The sequence below is a fragment of the Pseudophryne corroboree genome, chromosome 6, assembly GCF_028390025.1.
Source record: "Pseudophryne corroboree isolate aPseCor3 chromosome 6, aPseCor3.hap2, whole genome shotgun sequence".
Taxonomy (NCBI): Eukaryota; Metazoa; Chordata; class Amphibia; order Anura; family Myobatrachidae; genus Pseudophryne; species Pseudophryne corroboree.
The window spans coordinates 529,539,093-529,563,368 of NC_086449.1; the positions used below are offsets into that span (position 1 = coordinate 529,539,093).

The 24,276-nt window shown below is 44.3% G+C and overlaps 1 protein-coding gene across 3 annotated transcripts in view; it reads right to left on the minus strand.

Moving 5' to 3' along the window:
• Positions 1 to 260: 260 nt before the first annotated feature.
• The window catches only part of RXYLT1 (ribitol xylosyltransferase 1), a 113,347-nt gene continuing 89,331 nt past the window's right edge, over positions 261 to 24,276 (minus strand). For all 3 annotated transcript variants that reach the window (XM_063927579.1, XM_063927578.1, XM_063927577.1), the window contains 4 exons: positions 12,189 to 12,291; positions 10,572 to 10,886; positions 9,405 to 9,575; positions 261 to 927 (listed from right to left, as the gene is read on the minus strand). In XM_063927579.1, coding sequence (XP_063783649.1) covers positions 513 to 927; positions 9,405 to 9,575; positions 10,572 to 10,886; positions 12,189 to 12,291 — 1,004 coding nt within the window. In that variant the 3' untranslated portion in view covers positions 261 to 512. The remainder of the gene's footprint in view (positions 928 to 9,404; positions 9,576 to 10,571; positions 10,887 to 12,188; positions 12,292 to 24,276) is intronic.

The window sequence follows — 24,276 nt, forward strand, 5'->3', positions numbered from 1 at the left end:
TTTTCAGCAGGCGCAATGGAGTTTGTTCCCCCTAGTGCTCAAACTCTATTGCGCTGCAGAAAAGGGATGGCTTCGACGGGGGACTTGAGAGGTAAGTATTAAGCAAATGGGTGCAGTGTGTGTGGGGTGGGCCCCCCTGGACTTGGGGGCCCGTGTGCCTCGCGCACAGTGCACCCATTATAGAAACGCCAATGACCTGCATATTATGGATGTAGAACTAAATAACACGTTAAAGAATGAAAAGTGCAAAAACATCTCAGTTCTTGTTTCTCAGACATTAAGAATGTCAGTAATGTTTTTTTTATTTTTGTAGAAAACACTGTACATAGCACCACTTAAACTGTATAGAATAACAGAGACCACATTGGGCACCAGAATTTGAGGCTTGTGGCCTCCAGTATGCAGTAATAGGTTTACGTTATCAAGTGATATGTCCATTAATACCACAACTAGAGAATATCACAAATAAGTTAACAAAGAGGTCACATTTTGACAAATATATTAAACACAGATCACTTATCACTATGCAGAAAAGTCTTTTCAAGAGTTTCAATAAACTTTTTTTTGAGCTTTAATCTGAATTGTCTGTACCATTCTAGAATCATTTTCCGCCTTTGGATCTTTTCTTGTAAGCTCATGTTCTTTTCTAGATCTAGAATAGCAGGAAGTTCTTTCCATGATTTGACGAAAATAAAAGGAGCTCCTAAAGACTTTAGTAATTGCAAAGGAGCATTGCGGTGTACAGAAGAGTTTCCACAATTTCCTGGGGTCATCACATCTTCCACTACAGGAACAGACCCACATGAACATGCTTCATAGATTCTGTAGCACTCTGTGTTTACTCCGACTGGGCTTAATGTCAGGTCACTTTGCAGCAGTGCATCCTGATAGCCCTTGGAACTCTCGTTCGACTCCAGGGGCTGCCATCTGTTTAAAAAGGAATACAATGAATACATATTTACACACCATTTCCATGTTAAAAAACAAAGAGAACAGGGCTCTTTCTAGGATTTTCATCTGAGAACGCTTTTTTATGCACCTTTTCAATATGGACCTTAACAAGATTTTGTGGAAATATAGCTTATTTTAGGGAATCTCTACCAGCATCAAAACTATTATATTCATCTAAACTAAGGGGGTAATTCCAAGTTGATCGCAGCAGGAATTTTGTTAGCAGTTGGGAAAAACCATGTGCACTGGAGGGGAGGCAGATTTAACATGTGCAGAGAGAGTTAGATTTGGGTGTGGTGTGTTCAATCTGCAATCTAATTTGCAGTGTAAAAATAAAGCAGCCAGTATTTACCCTGCACAGAAATAAAATAACCCACCCAAATCTCACTCTCTCTGCACATGTTATATCTGCCTCCCCTGAAGTGCACATGGTTTTGCCCAACTGCTAACAAAATTCCTGCTGCGATCAACTTGGAATTACCCCCTAAGACCAATTACACTGGCATTAGATGCTTTATCAGTCCACAACTAAATAATTTAAAATGCACTTAGAACAGGAGTAGAAAGGAGATTTATGGTAGACTTTTCATTGTTAAATCTCTTTCTGCGAGGTACATTGGTTCCACAGGGAAAACATTGGGGTGTAGAGATGGATCTTGATCCAGGCACCAACAGGCTAAAGCTTTAGACTGTCCCAGGATGCATTGGGGCCTTCTCTATAACCCCACCTCCAGGCATGGTGAGCTCAGTTTCGTTAACCAGTCCAATGCAGGAGCAAGTAAAAGAGAAAGTAGATGTTAGTCACATAGAACCACGTTCTCACGATAGGAGAAGGGACTAGCGGCTAATGCCATACGAACCCATAGAAGCCAGGTGCGTCAGGGTGGGCGCCCTGTGGAACCTTGCAGAAAGAGATTTAACAATGGTAAGTCCACCATCAATCTACTTTTCTGCAGCGGGGTACATTGGTTTCCACAGGGGATGTCCTAAAGCTGTTCCTCATGGGAGGGGACGCGCCGTAGCGGGTATGAGAACACGGTGTCCAAAAGGAAGCATCCTGGGAGGCGGAAGTATCAAAGGCATAGAACCTAATGAACGTGTTCACTGAGGAACACGTAGCCGCCTTGCACAATTGTTCAGCGGACGCGTTTCGACAGGCCGCCCAAGAAGGTCCAACAGACCGAGTAGAATGGACTTTAATAGTAGCAGGAGCTGGAAGACCAGCATAGGCTTGTGCAATCACCATTCTAATCCAGCTGGCCAATGTTTGATTGTTCGCAGGCCAGCCACGTTTGTGAAAACCAAAAAGTACAAAAAGGGTATAAGACCTCCTAATAGAAGCAGTCCTCTCCACGTAAATATGGAGACCCGTACCACATCCAAAGACCGCTCTTTGGAGGACAAACCAGAAGAGATAAAAGCTGGAACCACAATCTCCTGTTAAAGATGGAAAGATGACACCACCTAAGGTAGATAACCAGGGCGAGTTCACGGTGAAAAATCAAAAAGGGTGGACGACAGGACAAAGCGCTTAAGTCAGACACCCTCCTGGCAGAGGCAATAGCCAGTAGGAACAGGACCTTGACCGTGACCTATTTAAGGTCCACTGACTCAAGAGGTTCAAATGGAGACTCTTGTAGGGCCTTCAGGACAATAGACAGATCCCATGGAGCCACGGGAGGGACATAGGGAGGCTGAATCTGTAAAACACCCTGAGTGAAAGTATGAACGTCAGGAATAGACGCAATTTTTTCCCCGAAACCACAACAACAAGGCAGAGATATGAACCTTGAGGGAGGCCAGACGAAGGCCTAATTCAAGGCCTTGTTGTAGAAAAGCCAGCAGTCTGGAAGTACTGAATTTGTAAGCATCGTAATTCTTAGCAAATGAAGTAAGAATTCCAGACCCTGTAATAAATCTGCGCAGATGCCGGTTTGCGGGCATAGTTCACCGCCTCGGAGAATCCTTTGGCCCTTAGGAGTGAAGCTTCAAGAGCCACGCCGTCAAAGCCAGTCTGGCCAGGTCCGGGTAGACACAAGGGCCCTGAACGAGGAGGTCTGGACATTGAGGAAGTAGAAGAGGACGCTCTATCGATAGACTCTGCAGGTCTGAGAACCAATGCCGTCTTGGCCACGCTGCAGCGACTAGAAGTAGTATTCCTCCTTCTTGTTTGAACTTCCGCAGTACCCTGGGCAGAAGTGACACTGGAGAGAACACGTATGGCAGCCGAAAGTTCCATGGAATTGCCAGTGCGTCCACGAATGCTGCTTGAGGATTCCTGGTTCTTGATCCGAAGACCGGAACTTTGTTGTTGTGTAGACGCCATCAGGTCTACATCTGGTAGGCCCCACTTGTCCACTAGGAGTTGAAAGAGTTCCAGATGAAGACTCCAATCTCCGGCGTGCACGTCCTGACGACTGAGGAAATCTGCTTCCCAGTTGAGGACTCCCGGAATGAACACTGACGATATTGCTGGCAGATGGCGTTCCGCCCAATGAAGGATTTTTGACACTTCCATCATTGCCATGCGGCTTCGAGTGCCGCCTTGATGGTTTAAGTATGCCACCGTGGTGGCTAGGGAAGCCAATCCCGGGCCATTTTTTCAATCCCGGGTATCGGGATTCCCGGGATTGGCTTTTAAGTGTGTGGCCGCCCCCTCGCCCCACACATATTACTAACCGTTTACAGAGGGCAGGCGGGTGGGGATCTCTTCCTGCACTCCCTCAGTCTTCGGCTGACAGAGCTGTATCAGAGGCAGGGTGAGAGACAAAGCATTGAACACTGCCCACAATTCCAGAATGTTAATCGGGAGGAGTGATTCCACCGTTGTCCACCGACCCTGGAAAGAGTGTTGCTCCAACACCGCGCCCCAACCCCTCAGACTGGCATCCGTAGTTATTAGGACCCAGTTGGGGATCCGGAAGGGACGGCCCCTGCTCAACGGCTGGTCCAGTAGCCACCAGGTCAGCGACAGACGAACCTCCGGAGTCAAGGAGACCCAGTGAGACCTGATCCGATGAGGTAGGCCGTTTCACTTGGAAAGGATTAACCTTTTTGATGCCAGATAGTGCAGTGAAGTGAGCAAGCCTACGGGTAAAAACGCGTTTTGGCATGGCTGGAATCAGCATGGCAATGTCGCCTTGTGAAAGTTAGAATCACTGGTCCTACAACCAACATACGCTGCTCCGTCCAGAAGTCCTGCTGCCTTTAGAACAGTAATCTTCCTATTTTCGGCTAGCTCTCATCCACGGATTGTGGTGCAGCGTCCTTGCTCTGTCCTATGATATCAAGGCGCTGCAACCGCTCTAACGTGGAAAGCAGCACAGCTACTAATCTTTTTTCCGGCCAGTAATACCCGAAGCGCTGCTGTTTTCATATTTGCCGTCCGCTGCACCGGTCCTAGTGACCAGAGTACATGACGAAAAGAGATCTCAGCGGCTGGACTGGGTTTGCGGTCATTAAAACTTTTCATTCTAGCTGGGTTTGCTGCTACTTTTTAGCCCAACACATATTGTTCAGTGACCTATGGTCAAATGTTAGAGAAAATAATGAATTATGTTAAGTGAGCCTAACAATATTAGTATACCGATAAAGTATACCTGAAAATAAATTTGGGAAAGTACTTTGCTAATAGCCTGTGTGGAGAACGGCTTTTTTGATAAATGCATTTCTATGTGAGAATGTGCACGGCACTGGTTTAACATTGAACCACTCCCTATCATCTCCCTGCAATTACCTGAAAATTAAACAGGCAGGAATTGTACTCAATTTCGGTTAACACTCATCCCTGGATTGCGGTGCAGTGTCCTGCAATGTCCTAGGATATCGAGACATTCCATCCGCTCTAACAGGGAAAGCAGTACGGCCACTTATCCTCTTTCTGGTCAGAAATTTCAAGGTCGCTGCCCTCTCATCCACCGGCCGCTGAGCTAACAAAAACCTTGAGCTCATGACGGTGAGACAGTAGAAGCAATGTACCATGGCATACTGATCATCTTTTTTACTCTTTCCTTTTTTCTCTCTATACCAACTATTTATGTCGGGCTACTAATGAGCGCATAAGATACCATATAAATATGATGGGCATTCTGCTTCTCTCAACACTGTGTATATACCATTTGGGCAAATTTTGAATTTTTATAATTATACATGTGTTTGAGAATATAGGAGCTGACGTTCGGTAAATCAATACCTATTCATGATATGGTTGTTTAAACAGTGAGAGATCATAATTGGTTATAAAAAAATCTGAATAAAAATAATTAAAACAAGCTCCTCGGTGAGCAATCAGTGTTCTCTGAACCAATAAGCTCCATAGTGAGCAATCAGTGTTCTTTGAAGTCCTTGTGATAGACAAGTGATCCCAAGGTGTATATGAATAAACCTGTGTGTGTGTTTATATATTTTTCCTTTTCAAATTCCTATTAATTTTAAAGATACAATTAAAGGTTATATTTTAATGATACCTAAGGGTATATCTGGCCCTATTTATATTTCAAAGAGTGCCCCCAAGATAGAGTCTTCTTTTCTCTTTCTAGAATATTTGGTTTTCTGACTCTGGGGAGCAACACCAACCCTGTATTATGGTGAATCTACCCGAGTAATCATAGGTATTTGGTTTTCTTTAAAGAATGAACCCCCCTCGTGTGTTCATTTTGTGTGTAACTGTGTCATCCAGGCACAAACAAGGGGGTATCTTGTTGCGGATCATCACAAATGTTTCTTCCAAAGGATTAACCTCTGCAGAGGGCGGGAATGAAGTTGAGCGTACTCTACCATATCGAACGCCGACACCATGAGGCCCAGTACTTGCATCGCTGAGTGTATCGACACTCTTGGAAGAGAGAGGAAGTATCTGATCCTGTCCTGAAGTTTCAGGACCTTCTCTGGAGACAGAAACAGCCGTTGACTGTGTGTGTCCAGCAGTGTCCCCAGATGCACCATGCTCAGAGCAGGGACTAGCGAGGACTTCTTCCAGTTGATGAGCCACCCGTGAGCTTGTAAGAAGTCTATTGTCAGTTGTAGATGACCGAGGAGTACATTGTGGGAGTTCGCCAGAATCAGCAAGTTGTCCAGATATGGCAGGATCCTGACTCCCTGGTGATGGAGATGAGTCGTCATCACGGCCATAACCTTGGTGAAGATCCGAGGGGCCGTGGCCAGTCTAAACGGCAGAGCCTGGAATTGATAGTGAAGGTTGCCACAAACCGCAGATATTGCTGATGCGATATGGCAATAGGTATATGCAGGTAAGCATCTTGTATATCTAGGGATACCATATAATCTCCGGGCTCCATGGCCAGTACAATTGAGCGCAGTGTTTCCATACGGAACTTGGACACTCTCACAAACTTGTTCAGTGATTTGAGATTGCATATAGGCAGGAAAGACCCATTGGGTTTCGGGACTAGAAACAGGGCCGAGTAGTACTACCAGCACTACCACTCCTGTATACAGGAGGGAATGCACAACCAGATGTAAAGCATGCGCCTTCAACGGATCCAAAGGAATAACCGTTGTGCAGAACTGGCGAGGGGGACGTCTCTTGAAAGAGACTGCGTACCCGTGAGAGACAACTTCTTGCACCCATGTGTCTGAAGTGGTCTTTAACCAGACCTGGGTGAATCGCAGAAGTTGGACTCCCACCCTGGAATCCCCAAGGGGGAGGCCTGCCCCATCATGCAGCAGGCTTGTCGTGTTTAGAAGCAGGCTGATGGGCTGCCCAGGATTGTTTTACCTTGGGCTTAGTGGTTTTGGTAGCACGAGCTTGTCTTTGGAATGCCTGACCTTTTGCTTTCCCTTGAGGCCGAAAGGAGATAAAAGTGGTACCTTCTGTGCAGAAGGATTAGTATTCGGGAGGAATGCAGTCTTAGCAGCCGCTAAGTCAGTCACAATCTTATTGAGATCTTCCCCAAATAGGATGTCTCCCTTAAAAGGGAGTACCTCTAAGGTCTTTTTGGAGTCCAGGTCCACCTTCCACGACCTCAACCACAAAATATGGCGAGTCAGGGTGAACGTAGTCGATGCCTTGGCCGCCAACACACCTCCCTCAGGAGACGTCTCCTGAATGTAATAGGCGGTGGTGGTAATATGAGATAGGTATTGTCTGGCAGTGTCAGGTATATCCTGAACCCATGCTTCAATTCCTTTCGCAGCCCAGGAGGGAGTAAATAGACTTCAGGCAACCACACGCTTATCTGTCGGTTCCTTCAGTGAGGTGACAGTGGTGACAGGCAAAGTAGATGACACCATAAGACGGGTGACATGGGAATCCACCGGTGGTGACTTTTCCCACTTGTTACACAACTCAGAAGGGAGAGGATAACGAGCTACCATCACTTTAGATAGGGAGAATATCTTTCCTGGCGAAAACCAGGGTTCTTGACGTATGTCTACAAAATGGTCAGAATGCGGTAATAATATTTTAGTTAGCTTCTGACGTTTAAACTCATCAGGTTTCTTAAGACACAGTAGTGGGATCCACATCATCATCTATTTGTAGGATTTGCTTAATAGCAACCACTAGGTCAGGGACATCAACCTGAGTTGTAGATTCCTCATCAGAAGCAGCTGTATCAGTGCCTGACGGGTCGGTATACTCCCCATCCTTATCGGAAGAATCTTCCGAGAGATTAGTGGATTGTGAGGAAGTGGCCCGCTTAGTTGCCCCCTTGACACCAGAGTGACTTAGGGTAGGTTTATGTCTAACCAAAGATTCAATTGCTGCAACCGGGTACACAAATTATCCGCACAAGGCGGCTTTACCATAGGGACAGTATGTGGCTGCAATGGCACAGGAAGTCCCATAGGGGGCGTAAGGCGTGTCACAAGCGTATTGACCATAGTTGAGAACGCCGCCCAAGGTGGCTCCTAATTGGTTACAGGAGCTGCGCACTGACTGCGAGATGTATGGCACATATTACACAGACCATCATACAAAGCTTCCCCCTCAGGCAAATCCCTGGCGCATGATACAAGAGCATCCGTGGATTTCCCGCCCTTTGTTAGACATTATTGTGAATGTAACCGCAGAGTGTAGGAGTACAATGCAGCCAGACAGAGTACACTACCTGCGAATAAATCCCCTAGTATGTGACAGCGTACACAGTACACAACACCAGCGTCTAAATCCGGAACTATGTGACTTTGTACACAGTACACAAGACCAGCGAATAAATCTGGTATTATGTGACTGAGCACACAATAGAATACACTTGACGGTAAATATTGTGCAGCACTATATATGAGACCCTGACGCACCTTGGGGGTCATTCCGAGTTGATCACTTGCTGCCGATTTTCGCAGCGCAGCAATCAGGGAAAAAAACTGCAAAAACTGCGCATGCGTATGCACTGCAATGCGCAGGCGCGTAGTACGGGTACAAAAAGGATCGGTGCTGGGCAATGGATTTAGCGAAGATTCCATTCGCATAGCCGAACGCAAGGTGATTGACAGAAAGAGGGCGTTGATGGGTGGCAACTGACCGTTTTCTGGGAGTGTTTGGAAAAATGCAGGCGTGTCCAGGCGTTTGCAGAGCGGGTGTCTGACGTCAATTCCGGCACCAAAAAGACTGAAGTGATCGCAAGGGCTTAGTAAGTCCAGAGCTACTCTGAAACTGCACAAAGTGTTTTCGCTGCGCTCGGCTGCAAAGGCGTTCGCACACTTGCAAAGCAAAAATACACTCCCCCATGGGCGGCAACTATACGTTTGCACGGCTGCTAAAAGTAGCTAGCGAGTGAACAACTCGGACTGACCCCCCCTAGTCCCTTAGGGTACAAAATACAGTGATAGACAAAGGTGGGATACACTGAAAGTGAAATCCACACAGCAGATACAGGCACACACAGTCACAGTGACAATGCAGATAATTATTTTAGTATCCAACCTGTACTCCTATGCCCTGGTGGATATAGTGGGGTCTCTGCTCTGTTACAGTGTCAACGCCAGCGTCACAGTCCATCTCCTTAGACTGCGACTGGAACGCAATTTAATGGCAGGTCCCGCCTGGGGGACCCCCTTACCTCCTCCCTTCTGTAGCAGCCACGCGAACCAGGAGAAACCGTGTGCCTACAGCCGGAGCATCTCTGCCGCAAGTACCCGGGAACAGAGCCAGTGGAAGTATGCAATGCCGCTGGGGAGGTGACGGAGCAGCAGCACAGAAGATCACTCTGACATGTAAGTGCTGCGGCCCTTGAAGTCTTTTAAAAGCTTTTTCAGGGCTGCCCAGTGCAGCCCCCCTGTTAAGTGACCTACTTCTGCAGGCACCAACTCAAAACGGAGCTCACATTGCCTGGAGGTGGGGTTATAGAGGAGGCCCCAATGTATCCTGGGACAATCTAAAGCTTTAGCCTGTTGGTGCCTGGATCAAGATCCATCTCTACACCCCGATGTTTTGCCTGTGGAACCAATGTACCCAGCTGCAGAAACACTGATTATAAGTTATAAGCACTTACTGATTTCTGGGGGAGATCCAACAGTACTGCTCAAGTCCCTCCTTCCTTATAACCTCCATAAGAATCTCCCTAGATGAATTGTTATACATAGTTCCTAGAAAGTTGCACAAATATGGCCGAGAATCATGAACCAACGACCAGCTTGGGTCAATTGCTGGAAAGTTCCTGTATCTGTGAAATGACAAGAAACATTATTTGATGTTCATATGCTGCAGTTGAGGAAACAGTCAATTTATTAATATTTAGCTATTCGTGTGAATAAAACTGTATTGCTTATCAAATCAGGAACAACTGTGAACCTCATCTTGCAATATCATGTATTTGTTTGTAGTAACACAACTAATCCATACTGCCCGCTTACTGCACTATGTCATGTTCATATGTGCTATATAGTATATAAAAGACATATAAAATCAGTTGGCATATTCAGATGGTAAACTGGGGAGGTCAGACTTATCGATATGTTAAACAGTATATTTGCACTTTGATTCTAAAAACCCATCATGTATATTAATTACGCTTGATAAATGGATCGTTAGAAAATTATCATGATTAAGTCAGAATATTTTCTTAATGATCACTCTTTGAGTTAAATTGCTTAGATGGGACTGTGAGCATCATGAAACCACAGTTCCTGTCAGTGGCGTGCCAGCCCCACCCCCTAAGCACATGACATAATGATGCCGCACAGAGGGGGCGGGACCACCGGCACCGGGAAGTGTAGCACTGCTCAGAACGTTCTGAGGACACATCAAAAGAGCTGCATAGGCTACAGGGTGGCACTGCAGCAGAGATACTGGGTGCAGGGTGCCGTTCCAGAAACTCTGCTGGCCAGAACAAAAGCCCTGGGGAAAGACAGTGCCGCCCCAGAACCTTGTCCTCTCTGTGACAGCACCACTCACACACCTCTAGTTACAGCCCTCGTTCCTGCACATACTGCAAACACCAGGCTGGCATGATCGTGTTATTTCTGTAATATAGGCAAGGTAAACATTTTTTTGCAATTCATAATTACGATATTTTTTTTTTTTTTTTTTTTACACAAAAGTGGATTAATAAAATAAAAAAACATCTTGTTAAACATTAAACCTTCAAAGACATTATTATTGCTTAAAATCTTCCGTCATGGTAAGTTATACAAGAGAAGATTGTTTTCTAAGAACTTACGTAGCCACCCCCAGGGGCCACTGGTAAACATCATCTTCGTTAGTCCAAGAACTGTCGTAGACAAGAAAAAGGATCTCCAAAAACCCTCCGTTCTTCTTCAAGTAGGGATGGATCCAGTTATTATTGCACTGTTCATTTCCAAGAAGCACTGCAGAAACATGCTGGAGTTTATGGTTGTCAACTAGTGTCTGTGTGTATTGTAACCACTGAGTGGCAAAAGCAATCTTCGTTTCTTCTCTGCCATTGAGGACAAGAACCACATTGCCAACATCCACTGAGAAGTACCCAGGAACAACTGCAGGGCCGCTGATGAAGCTAGACAGAAGCAAAAGGGCAACTGCTAGTACAATGTTAATTCACCAAGTACTCATGTACATATATCTGAATGTGAAACTAAATACATTTACTAATAATAAAATAAGCAAACAAGATGGGAAGAAGATAAAATAAACTACTGCAAAACTTATCAACCAGTGGCACACGATGAAGTATTTTGGCTGACACCAGGTGGGACATCCCCCGGTGTGTGCCACTTACGCTGCCGGATGCCACAAGCTACTGGAGAGACGGATCTCTGGAGATCCGTTCTTCACTTCACTTATGCACTCACTCTCTCTGCTCTAATTGGCTGGATGCGACATCCGTGGAAAGGTGCACACCATCTGACGCTATCCTGCCATACAGTGCTGTTGGGACTTCTGTGAGCAATACAGGCAGGCAGAATAGTCTGCCTTTTCAATGAGGAGTGCCAATGAAAGAAAGTAAGTGTCGGAGGGAGAGGTCAATGAATTGCTGTGAATATAGTAATTGGGTGGTAAGGGTGGATACATTTGAGTGCTAGTTACTTAATTATAGACTGGGGTTTGTTTTTTCTTCTGAGGGGGGGTGGGGGATCGCACAGGTCTGTTTTTTAAATGTTAAGCCTAGGATGTTGAGGGCAAGACTATTCACTCATTACTAGACTGTCCATGGTTTATATACCTATTGAATTTTTCTAAACAGGAACCCCAATATTTCAGGATCCAGACAATCACCAACTGAACATAAATGAAGAGAAGCCACAAGAACTTTAAGCTTTAAGAACAGGCTGGGGAGCAGAACACTCTGATAACGGTCCTGTTTCTAATGAGGCAGTGATGGATTAGAGTGACTGACCTACTTAGGACTTTGGTCCATCTGCAAGGACAGTTAGGGGGTATGTCCCGCTCTGCCCATGAAGGGTGAACTGCTTGCCTACAATATTTGGACATTTTATTGTGTTGTTCTCTGGCGCTGGAAAGGGTACCCGTGAAGGAGGTTTAGTGTATGCCCAAATATACGTACCCTGGAATATTGTGGGCGCTGAATGAGGGTAACAGCAAACATATAAAGAGCAAGATAGTGATCAAGCAAAATAAAGATATAAAACACATAAAATGACACTTCTGAACCAATAAAATATTTAGCAACATTTGATAAATTAAAAAAGCATGCACAAAAATATTAATTTTTATAAAACATAAAAGTAGTTCTCACTGGAGATGTTCTGCAATGCGTTTCTTGGTACGCTGCCTGCTTTCTCAGCCAGTAACACCATACTGAGAAACACCTTGCACAACCTGGAATACAGTCACATACCTGAGATCAGTTCTTCCTGTTCTAAGTTTGCCTTCCCTCCACTGAGCAGCAACATCTGGAGGTTCAAGTGGTCCTTCCAAAATATGCTGCCACAGGTATTGTCCTGTAAAGTACATAATTCATTATAGTAGAAAGAACAGATGTACACAAGCTGTAACTGGGTTTTTTCTGCCATTTTGCTGTCTAGTCAACAGGAAAGTATTTAAAAAGTATAACGTAAAAAATAGCTGGATTCCTAGAACAGAAATTGTTTTATATTCCTTTCAGTCACATTAAATAGAATTTTATATTTTAGAATTCATGTGTCATTATGTAATATGTTAATGTTAGTATACTGCATGAATAGTAAATTAAAATACACACTATTCAGGAGTTAAACATAATTATAAAATATAAACACACCATCAAGGATACTCGATGGAAAAAGAAAAAAATAAGAATTTACTTACCGATAATTCTATTTCTCGTAGTCCGTAGTGGATGCTGGGAACTCCGTAAGGACCATGGGGAATAGCGGCTCCGCAGGAGTCTGGGCACATCTAAAGAAAGCTTTAGGATCACCTGGTGTGCACTGGCTCCTCCCCCTATGACCCTCCTCCAAGCCTCAGTTAGGATACTGTGCCCGGACGAGCGTACACAATAAGGAAGGATTTTGAATCCCGGGTAAGACTCATACCAGCCACACCAATCACACTGTACAACTTGTGATCTGAACCCAGTTAACAGCATGATAATAGAGGAGCCTCTAGAAAAGATGGCTCACTACAGCAATAACCCGAATTTTTTGGTAACAATAATTATGTACCAGTATTGCAGACAATCCGCACTTGGGATGGGCGCCCAGCATCCACTACGGACTACGAGAAATAGAATTATCGGTAAGTAAATTCTTATTTTCTCTGACGTCCTAGTGGATGCTGGGAACTCCGTAAGGACCATGGGGATTATACCAAAGCTCCCAAACGGGCGGGAGAGTGCGGATGACTCTGCAGCACCCAATGAGAGAACTCCCGGTCCTCCTCAGCCAGGGTATCAAATTTGTAGAATTTTACAAACGTATTTGCTCCTGACCAAGTAACTGCTCGGCAAAGTTGTAAAGCCGAGATCCCTCGGGCAGCTGCCCAAGATGAGCCCACCTTCCTTGTGGAGTGGGCATTTACAGATTTTTTGGCTGTGGCAGGCCTGCCACAGAATGTGCAAGCTGAATTGTACTACAAATCCAACGAGCAATAGTCTGCTTAGAAGCAGGAGCACCCAGCTAGTTGGGTGCATACAGGATAAACAGCGAGTCAGATTTCCTGACTCCAGCCGTCCTGGAAACATATATTTTCCGGGTCCTGACAACGTCTAGCAACTTGGAGTCCTCCAAGTCCCTAGTAGCCGCAGGCACCACAATAGGTTTGGTTCAGGTGAACGCTGAAACCACCTTAGGGAGAAACTGAGGACGAGTCCTCAATTCCGCCCTGTCCGAAAGGAAAATCAGATAAGGGCTTTTACAGGATAAAGCCACCAATTCTGACACGCGCCTGGCCCAGGCCAGAGCCAACAGCATGACCACTTTTTCTGTGAGATATTTTAACTCCACAGATTTAAGTGGGTCAAACCAATGTGACTTTTGGAACCCAAAAACCACCTTGAGATCCCAAAGTGCCACTGAAGGCACAAAAGGAGGCTGTATATGCAGTACCCCTTTAACAAACGTCTGAACTTCAGGGACTGAAGCTAGTTCTTTTTTTTTGGAAGAAAATCGACAGAGCCGAAATTTGAACCTTAATGGACCCCAATTTCAGGCCCATAGATACTCCTGTTTGCAGGAAATGTAGGAATCGACCCCGTTGAATTTCCTCCGTCGAGCCTTACTGGCCTCGCTCCACGCAACATATTTTCGCCAAATGCGGTGATAATGTTTTGCGGTTAAATCCTTCCCGGCCTTGATCAGGATAGGGATGACTTCATCCGGAATGCCTATTTCCTTCAGGATCCGGCGTTCAACCGCCATGCAGTCAACGCAGCCGCGGCAAGTCTAGGAACAGACAAGGTCCCCGCTGAAGCAGGACCCTTCTTAGAGGTAGAGGCCACGGATCCTCCGTGAGCATCTCTTGAAGTTCCGGTTACCAAGTCCTTCTTGGCCAATCCGGAGCCACTAATATAGTGCTTACTCCTCTCCATCTTATCAATCTCAGTACCTTGGGTATGAGAGGCAGAGGAGGGAACCCATACACTGATTGGTACACCCACGGTGTTACCAGAGCATCTACAGCTATTGCCTGAGGGTCCCTTGACCTGGCGCAATACCTGTCGAGTTTTTCCCAACGGTTTATAATCATGTGGAAGACTTCTAGGTGAAGTCCCTACTCTCCCGGGTGGAGGTCGTGCTGAGGAAATCTGCTTCCCAGTTGTCCACTCCCGGAATGTAAACTGCTGACAGTGCTATCACATGGTTTTTCGCCCAGCGAAGAATCCTTGCAGCTTCTGCCATTGCCCTCCTGCTTCTTGTGGCACCCTGTATGTTTACGTGGGTGACTGCCGTAATGTTGTCCGACTGGATCAACACCGGCTGACCTTGAAGCAGAGGTCTTGCTAAGCTTAGAGCATTGTAAATGGCCCTTAGCTTCAGGATATTTATGTGAAGTGATGTCTCCAGGCTTGACCATAAGCCCTGGATATTCCTTCCCTGTGTGACTGCTCCCCAGCCTCGCAGGCTGGCATCCGTGGTCACCAGGACCCTGATAAAGCTAAATATTTATCGTAAATAATACCCTTTATGAGGTCTAAGAACACTGTACGCTAACTACGTATGAAGTACCGTAAGGGTACGCACGTTGCGTAACAATCGCTTAGCCGTGGTCGAGACGCTCAAGCGTTACGTTCGCTCACGGCCAAGAGATCACTGGCAGGCACGCTATTGGCTGCCGAATACCGTAATGATTCGCTACAGCGATGCGACCGCTCGAGACCACGAAGAGATCACCAGCGGCGCATACGCTCACAATGTAAAACCTTTATATCTAAACCATAAACAGTGTATTATGCAGTAAACCCTTTGTGTAGTGGTAGAGTGTAAATGCAACATGGAATAACCTTATTACCTTTAAAGCTGTTCGAGCGTCACTGACGCTCTGAGAATACTTAACACTATAAGAAATACACAGATACCGTGCTCAGGGTCCAACGCCTAATATATATATATATTTTGAATGATATACTTGCAAAAGAATACAAATACAAATCATACACTACAATATAACATAGACTACCTAACCAGATAACTACACAGGAAATATAATACAATTACTATTTAAGAGAAAATAAGAGAGAAAGAGGAGGAGAGAGAGAGATTGGCCCACAATAACAAGAAGATCAATATAGTTGCGGAGAAACACTTACGCACAAAAGGAAACGATCGCATGCGCCTCTGGACATCCAGCTCCCGATTTTCAGCAATGATAACCGTTGAAGAGTGAGAGCTGGATGTGATCGGCCTTTCTATTTATGCCCCACACACAATGCAATTCAATGGTCCCTACAATCTCATTGTTCATTGGACACAGGAATTCGGCCTTGGATCATAACAAAAGGTCATAGGTTGATTCATACAGGTGGGCTGTGACTATTTCCAACAGCTCAGGTGGGAGGGAAACTGGGTTTCCCGCCGCATGGGTAATAAAGTGCAAATAAAGTAAATGTTCATAAACTTCTTATGTCCATAACTATTCGCACGAGCGATTGATCTGCTTCAAACCAACACCGGAATATTTCTAATTAAATATTCTTCCGATGGATACTAAACACCACTGTATTACTCCTGTCTGACCCTTCGTATCAAACAAAGAGGGATTTCTCTGTTCATGAACATTCTATATTAACCAAACTTTCAGAATCTATCAAAGGGACCATGATCTACAAAATACATTATATAGTGAAAATATGTAACGATTGAGTCGCACGCTACGATCACATAAACTCTACCGTAAATACGCATACCGTGCGCCTGCCCGCGACTGTGAGTATGCGCACGTACGGGAGAGTGTACGCATGCGCAGCACGGACCTGTGTGAGGTGCAAATATGGTAGTGTGCATAGAGATATTTTTCTGACTTTGACAGTCCACCCTTTGGCAGTCAACAATAACTGCCACTTCCTGAAAACATTTCAAAAAAAAGAAAAATATATGTTAGGGGTTAATACATTTACATGGTTGGGTAAGGGAGGAGAGGAGATGGTAGGAAAAGGGTATGACCTAGTGAGATAGCAGAAGCATGTGTGTATGAATCCGTGCTTGGGGGTCATGTATCATCGTGCCGTACGTGTTTTAAATCAAGCTTCGAGGTATTGCGAAGTATACATTTGAATTCCTTCTTATCCCGTGGTACGGGTCTGTGGATGGGCTGTCAAACTTTACCGAGCTCTTTTCGGATTTTGAACAAAATGGGGAGCACATTTTAGTTGATGATACATGAATGGGGGAATATGTGATTGCTGATATCTGTGCCTGTATTCCCTATACTATGTGTGTAATTACCTGAAGGTTGTAGAGATGAAGAAAAGACATAATTACGGTAAATGCAGTGGTATTCTATGTCAGGTAAATGTACATTCGTCGATTGAGGTCTTGTTTGGTGTCTGTTGAATGCAGTCTTCTTTGTGCTTTTGCCCATAAGGTGCGAGCAAAAGCTGTCAATGTCCATAGATTTACAAAAGTGTTGGGCTAGCGTAATTTTAAAATTTCTAGGGAAACTGGGGATCCATGGCATAGTTCATCAAAAATCTGTGTATCAGGTTGTCAAAACTTCTTCTTTAATCCCTCTGTTGTCTGTATATCGGCTCATCAAATTCCTCGTCCAAGTGGGTCTTTTTACCTTGGAGGAAACGGAAAAACAGGTGAAAGAAACGGACCGTAGAAATCGCATTTTCATCACATCATTGTTTCTACATTTGGGTCATAAATCAAATCCATTGGAATTACAGTTTCCTCACTCCTTAAACTCATTACCCTAGTACGATGATTGCACTTCATTAAAGCCTGACCGCATCTAAATATCAATCCAATCGATATGACAACACCTAAGATACATAGGAGAAACTTCCCAACATCCATTATGACTCCTTGAGCCCAGTCTCCTAAACTGGAGAACCAATTTCGCGGGTTCAACCATGACACCCAACCAGTCAGCTCATTACCTACAGCAGCAAGAGTGAGATTGTGTCTCCTGCGAAATTCCCACTTCAATTGGAGAATATCGTCCATCTTTTGGTCTATGACCTCGACCGGGTCCTCGGTGCTATTCGTAATATATGTGAAACATTTCACGCCGTATTGTGTTGCCAGTGTGACACAATATCCGCCTGTCACTGCTGTGAGGTAATTGAGAACCATTCTATGCTGTACCAGTTCTGTTTTGTAAGCTTGAAGTTCCCTTCCAGTATACCTAAATGTGTCATCATACATTTCAGTGATATTATCTAACAAATTTGCGAGCGCCGATATGTATTTATAATTCAGCACTCCTCTAGCGGTGCGGGTGAAATCTAACGCGATTAAGAATTGAATCCCGGTGGATTCACTTATCAGATCAGAGGCCGGATGCTCTGTCTTCTCTATCAGGTGCCTTTTAACAACGTGCTCGTAATGGGTGTGAGTATAAGGAGCTTGGGCACCACGGTGTATGTCTTTCATTTTGTCATGTGATACAGTCATTACTTCAGGCAGTACTTTTCCAATATAACACAATCCTTCAGAGTTTGGGGCAAGCCACTTGTACGCCTTTCTCCCGCATATGAAATATGCATCATCGGGGAGAACATATGGGACGGAGTAGAACATAACCATATTACACACCTTCCATGTGAAATCTCCTAACCCTAATTCTTCCATCTGCTTAGTACACGTATCAGGTTGTATGATATGTGCACAGTATCCTGGTGATACCTCTCCAACTCTCGTAATCCTATTTCCTAAGGTATACCTATACCGGAAAGATTTTCCTCTACCGGCTATGTGGCGTACAAGCTCTGTATCTGTAGGCATTCTATCTGCTCTATGCGAAAAGGTCATGGTTTGGTTACTCCATGACACTTCCCAATTTCCCGGCTTTCGGGGATTGGAGATGTTGAAACATAATAGGGACCTATCCACATGGTATTGGTGGAGCTTCAAACTAGGAGGACTGGAGATATTAAACCTCCTGTCCACCGGTCTCCCACCACTTAACTCAAGTACCTCCCCTAACGTTAAAGGAAATGGTACTAGCCCTGACTTGCTATGACCTTGAGGTACTTGAGAGCATACCCAACAATCTGTTTTATTTAACACACTACCCACTAAGGAGTGATAGTCACTCAATGGATGCCGGTCCATGTGGATATTAAAACTGGATTGGCATTTCTTTATGCACCCATCCTCAATGACATTGTTACAGAGCCGACAGATACAGTTCTCTTTTCAGCAAACAATCCTTAAGAGAAAAATGTTTACAACTAACATGGCTAGATCGTTTCTGGTACTCGCCTTTTGCTTGGTGGTTGTATTGCTATTGGAAATTTACACCTCCGTCTCAGTCATCGGAACCTTTCTGGATCCTTTCTCGACCTCCATGGTACTCTCGCCGGAACAGACTGCTCTGGTCAACATCATGGTCAACAGGAAAATCCATATCACAGTCTCTTTGGGAAAGTCCATCTTACAGGAGGAGAAAAGAAGAAATTTGTAATGGGGGTACAGAAAAAAACAGTTTGAGGGGGAGAGAAACTTGTCACGATAATTAAGTTCTCTAGTCTTGTTGTTCTTCTTGTTCTGCTGTCATCTCAAAGGTGCTGTCTCTCAGTCTTCCAAACGAACATTCCGGTGATGCAATATTTCCTCCAAACCAGCGATCTTTCTGTAAGGAGAAAAAAAAATCTTGCATTGCCATTTGTCTAACTGAGGTGTGACATACCATCTTTAAAACATGAGTGAGAAGAGGAAAAAAAACAAAAGAGAGAGAGAGAGAACAATTCATATATGTATATATAACATAACACATCAATAAACACCAGAAAAAGAAAGAAACATTTTTTCAACATAAACATTTTCTAAAACATTGTCAGATCATCAGGCTGTCATATCTACATGTCCAATGGTTTCCTTGCGCAGTCCCTCCCCCCCAGCACTTCCACATTCCATTGTCTGTATCTGGCCAGAATACATTGATGCGGATAGGTCATGCTGGGGTTTGGTAGACTTCTGCAAAGACCGAGTATATATGTAATGTTTGAATCCTACCAATAATCGTCAGAGATGGGGAGAGAGAAAAAGAAACATTTCACAGATACATTTACAACGTTTCACCCGGTCATTCCTGTGTCTTCAGGGAATGACCTCCCAATTTATTAACTATAACCTCAGGCTTACCATCAGTCCTAATGATCACCTTTCTTGATTGCACATTATGGGTGTGGCTCAAAATTTTTCCTATATGATCCCTGTTTATAATTGTGTGTGTTTTAATTTTGCTCATTTCTTGGTCTAGGGGGTCTGACTTTATGTGGGTTATTACAGTCGCTGGCATAATGCCCTTCTCTTCTACAATGATAACAAACCCTGGGTTTCCTCCAAGTGTCAATGACCTGAGGTCTTGGTTGATTTGATGCCTCCTCAAACGCTCGGATGCTCATTGCCATCAACCGTTTTCCCTGTGCTTCCCTGATTTCTTGGATATTATGATTATGTCGTTGTCTAGGGGGCTGATGTGACTTTTGTCTACTTCCTGATCTACAATCTCTTGCAAAATGACCTTCCTTCTGGCAATTGTAACAGACTTCCACATTTGAATTTCTCGCAGGGGTTTGGGGCTTATGCTGGAGTGGTCTTGTGGTTAGGGCCTGTATACTTGCGGCCATTAATTTATCACTTTGTGACTCTCTGTATCTGGTGATATTTCGATCAATATCAATAGCGGCTTCTCTTAATGCGGCCACTGAGATATTTCTCCAGTTTGGGTTGGTGGTCTGTACCCTTGTTCTCAATACCTCCTTTAAACCATTCATTAATACCTTAACCGCTATTTCTTTATGTTGTGCGCATGTTTTGATGTCTGTGATCCCAGTATTCCTAGCCATTACTTGCAGTGCTCGATTGAAATAATTGGAAATACTTTCCCCTTCGTTTTGTCTTATGGAGAAGATTTCATTCCACTTGACAACGGCAGGGAAATATACTTCCAACTGTTGGTTTATCTGCTTAATACATTCCTGATTGTGTTCCTCCGTTTGAGGTACTTCTGTGTCTAATTGACAATCAGTAATAAATTTCGCAGGGTCAACACTGGAGGGCAAACATGCCCTCAGCACTGTCCGCCAATCTTTGTTGGTGGGTTCTGTTGAGTTTCCTAGTTCTTTAATGAACCTTTGACATGCGACTAGATTTTTCCGTGGATCAGGAAATTCGGACATAATTGATCTCAATTCGGTCCGGGACCAGGGACAGCGCATTGCACTGTCCTGGACGGGAATGGTTCCCTGATCGTCAGTCTTCCCATTGGGGACTGTGATCACCCTGACAGGACTAAACTCAATTACATCACCTTGTTTTGGTCTTACAATATGGGGTACATTTGTTTGTGCGTGATATAAAACATTGTACGTACCTGTGGACACGACCTCACCTGACCCTCCGTTAGGGGGTTTGATTATTGCCTTTACCGATTTGGTCGCGTCCACCTGGATGTCTTGTGTGATGGCTGCTGGAAGTGGTGCCGACATCGTGTTGAGTTCACTTTCTTGCTCGTATTCCTGAGGGAAGTTTGACATGGGGTGCAACTTGCACGGGTTAATAGTTGTACATTTAACAGCATTACAATTATCATCGTTATGTTTATTACACTTATTCTTATCATCTATACTACAGTTGCTAAGTGCGTTTTTATTGTTCAACATTGTGCCTTTCTCCGCAACCATAACCCTCTCCATTGCCACATCTCTCCTCCCAAGATGAGAGTCAGATATGTCAGTTAGCTCTTTTTGCATTTCACTTTCCTGTTGCCATAACTTTAAACAGTCATAATGTTTGATCCGTCTCTTTGCTGGTTCAATAAGACCTATCCTTCTCCTTAGATTTAGTAACACTTCTGGGCTAAAGCTACCTATTCTTGGGAATTTCTCCCCGTCATGTACAGTCATTCTTTCCCATTCATCACATAAAACCTCTGTGTGTGAACCGTATTTTTCACACATTACATACCTGGCCGACCCTATTGGTCGGTTTACTAAATCAACCCGAACCGAGGTTGATCGCCCCCTACCTGAACAACTGGCCCCCATAACTTGCAGGTGTTGCTTTTCTTCAGCGAACCCTTACAAAAACCAAGATGTCCGGGGCAGGCTGGCGGTGAAGTTTACCGAGTACTCCACTCACTTCTCGCCCACGTTGGCCAGTAACACAATCACTGTATCCAGAGCTGTTGTACCCAACCTAGGGCCCCTGTGAACCTTTATTTACTGGGGCGCGTTCCCCAGCAAGTATCGGTTGTTGGATAGTTCCTGAGTGACCAGCGAACTTCCCTTAAAATAAAAAAAATTACACAAATCACGTTAAAATGTACAAATAGCGTTTATGACCTTCGTACACAAATAGTACCGGTCAGGTTTACTAATGCACACAATTACGTGCGGTACAATCGTTCAGCACATAAGCAACTAATCTTATGTACGGAGCGACCAGTGGAATCGAAAATTGCGGCTGCGAATTCCTTCAGCAAGAGCTTGTATGGCCTATATGGGTGTTGCACCAACCCTTTTAGGTGTTGTGCCTGTGGACTGTATAGCGGACTTCCTTGTCTGCTGTACCTGAACCTGCTGGTCTGATGACCTCCTGGTCTGTTACAGTATGACCTCCTGGTCTGCTATACTCTAATGCTCAATTTTTTTATGTTTAACCAAGGATGCCTCCCTAGCCACCGTGCATGTCACTTACACGTATGTACCTCACGAGAACTCGATGATTTCTTTTGGTTCAACCTCAAAATTGTATGTAAAAACACTCACTCACCACATGTACACTTTTGTTTCTATTTCTATTTCTGCGCAGAAATTTCTCTTTAGACCAGATGTGTTACAAATTAGGAGAAGGATCTATTAATTTAAATTTCGAATTTAAAAAAAATAAATTTGTGCGATTTATCGCCTGGCGTTATTTACCGCGTGGCGTTACTTATCGCGTTGAGAGGAGAGAAAAAAAACTTGTGATTTGAGTTACGTGGGCGTACCCGTACGCTCCGTTGCGTAATATACGCTGCGTGCGTCGGCCCTTGGATTGCGTACGCAAGTCTCAGTCTTTTGTTAGAGACACGTGTACGCAAAGCAAAGATCCACCGTAACACAATTTATACGTTTATAAATGTAGATGATCCTTTATCATCTACCGCACACCACACTGACTTCGCCTTATCTCCCAGGCAAAACTGTGTGTTTGTCTATACTTTAACTATGTTACCTTTATTCTTAAACTATGAAATAGCGGCAAATCTCTCTTAGCACGTTTATCAACTATAAAACTGGCAAACAGGAGAGTGATATACGAAAATACACGAATGAAAAGAAATGCAGATATGCGTGCGTGTGTACGCAAGACAGAAATAAACAGTTTTAAAAAGACACTATCGTTTTGTTCTTACCTCCGGTTCCCGGATTCCTTCAGCACCCTTTACTAAGAGAAGCAGACGCTTATCCCGACAGCACTACGAGGAATATAACCTCCCGCCCTTTGCTGATGGATAATGTCTGCTGTATCTACCTAGTGCAGATATGTGAAGGACGGGCGAGCCGCCAATTGATAAAGCTAAATATTTATCGTAAATAATACCCTTTATGAGGTCTAAGAACACTGTACGCTAACTACGTATGAAGTACCGTAAGGGTACGCACGTTGCGTAACAATCGCTTAGCCGTGGTCGAGACGCTCAAGCGTTACGTTCGCTCACGGCCAAGAGATCACTGGCAGGCACGCTATTGGCTGCCGAATACCGTAATGATTCGCTACAGCGATGCGACCGCTCGAGACCACGAAGAGATCACCAGCGGCGCATACGCTCACAATGTAAAACCTTTATATCTAAACCATAAACAGTGTATTATGCAGTAAACCCTTTGTGTAGTGGTAGAGTGTAAATGCAACATGGAATAACCTTATTACCTTTAAAGCTGTTCGAGCGTCACTGACGCTCTGAGAATACTTAACACTATAAGAAATACACAGATACCGTGCTCAGGGTCCAACGCCTAATATATATATATTTTGAATGATATACTTGCAAAAGAATTAATACAAATACAAATCATACACTACAATATAACATAGACTACCTAACCAGATAACTACACAGGAAATATAATACAATTACTATTTAAGAGAAAATAAGAGAGAAAGAGGAGGAGAGAGAGAGATTGGCCCACAATAACAAGAAGATCAATATAGTTGCGGAGAAACACTTACGCACAAAAGGAAACGATCGCATGCGCCTCTGGACATCCAGCTCCCGATTTTCAGCAATGATAACCGTTGAAGAGTGAGAGCTGGATGTGATCGGCCTTTCTATTTATGCCCCACACACAATGCAATTCAATGGTCCCTACAATCTCATTGTTCATTGGACACAGGAATTCGGCCTTGGATCATAACAAAAGGTCATAGGTTGATTCATACAGGTGGGCTGTGACTATTTCCAACAGCTCAGGTGGGAGGGAAACTGGGTTTCCCGCCGCATGGGTAATAAAGTGCAAATAAAGTAAATGTTCATAAACTTCTTATGTCCATAACTATTCGCACGAGCGATTGATCTGCTTCAAACCAACACCGGAATATTTCTAATTAAATATTCTTCCGATGGATACTAAACACCACTGTATTACTCCTGTCTGACCCTTCGTATCAAACAAAGAGGGATTTCTCTGTTCATGAACATTCTATATTAACCAAACTTTCAGAATCTATCAAAGGGACCATGATCTACAAAATACATTATATAGTGAAAATATGTAACGATTGAGTCGCACGCTACGATCACAAACTCTACCGTAAATACGCATACCGTGCGCCTGCGGGTGCCCGCGACTG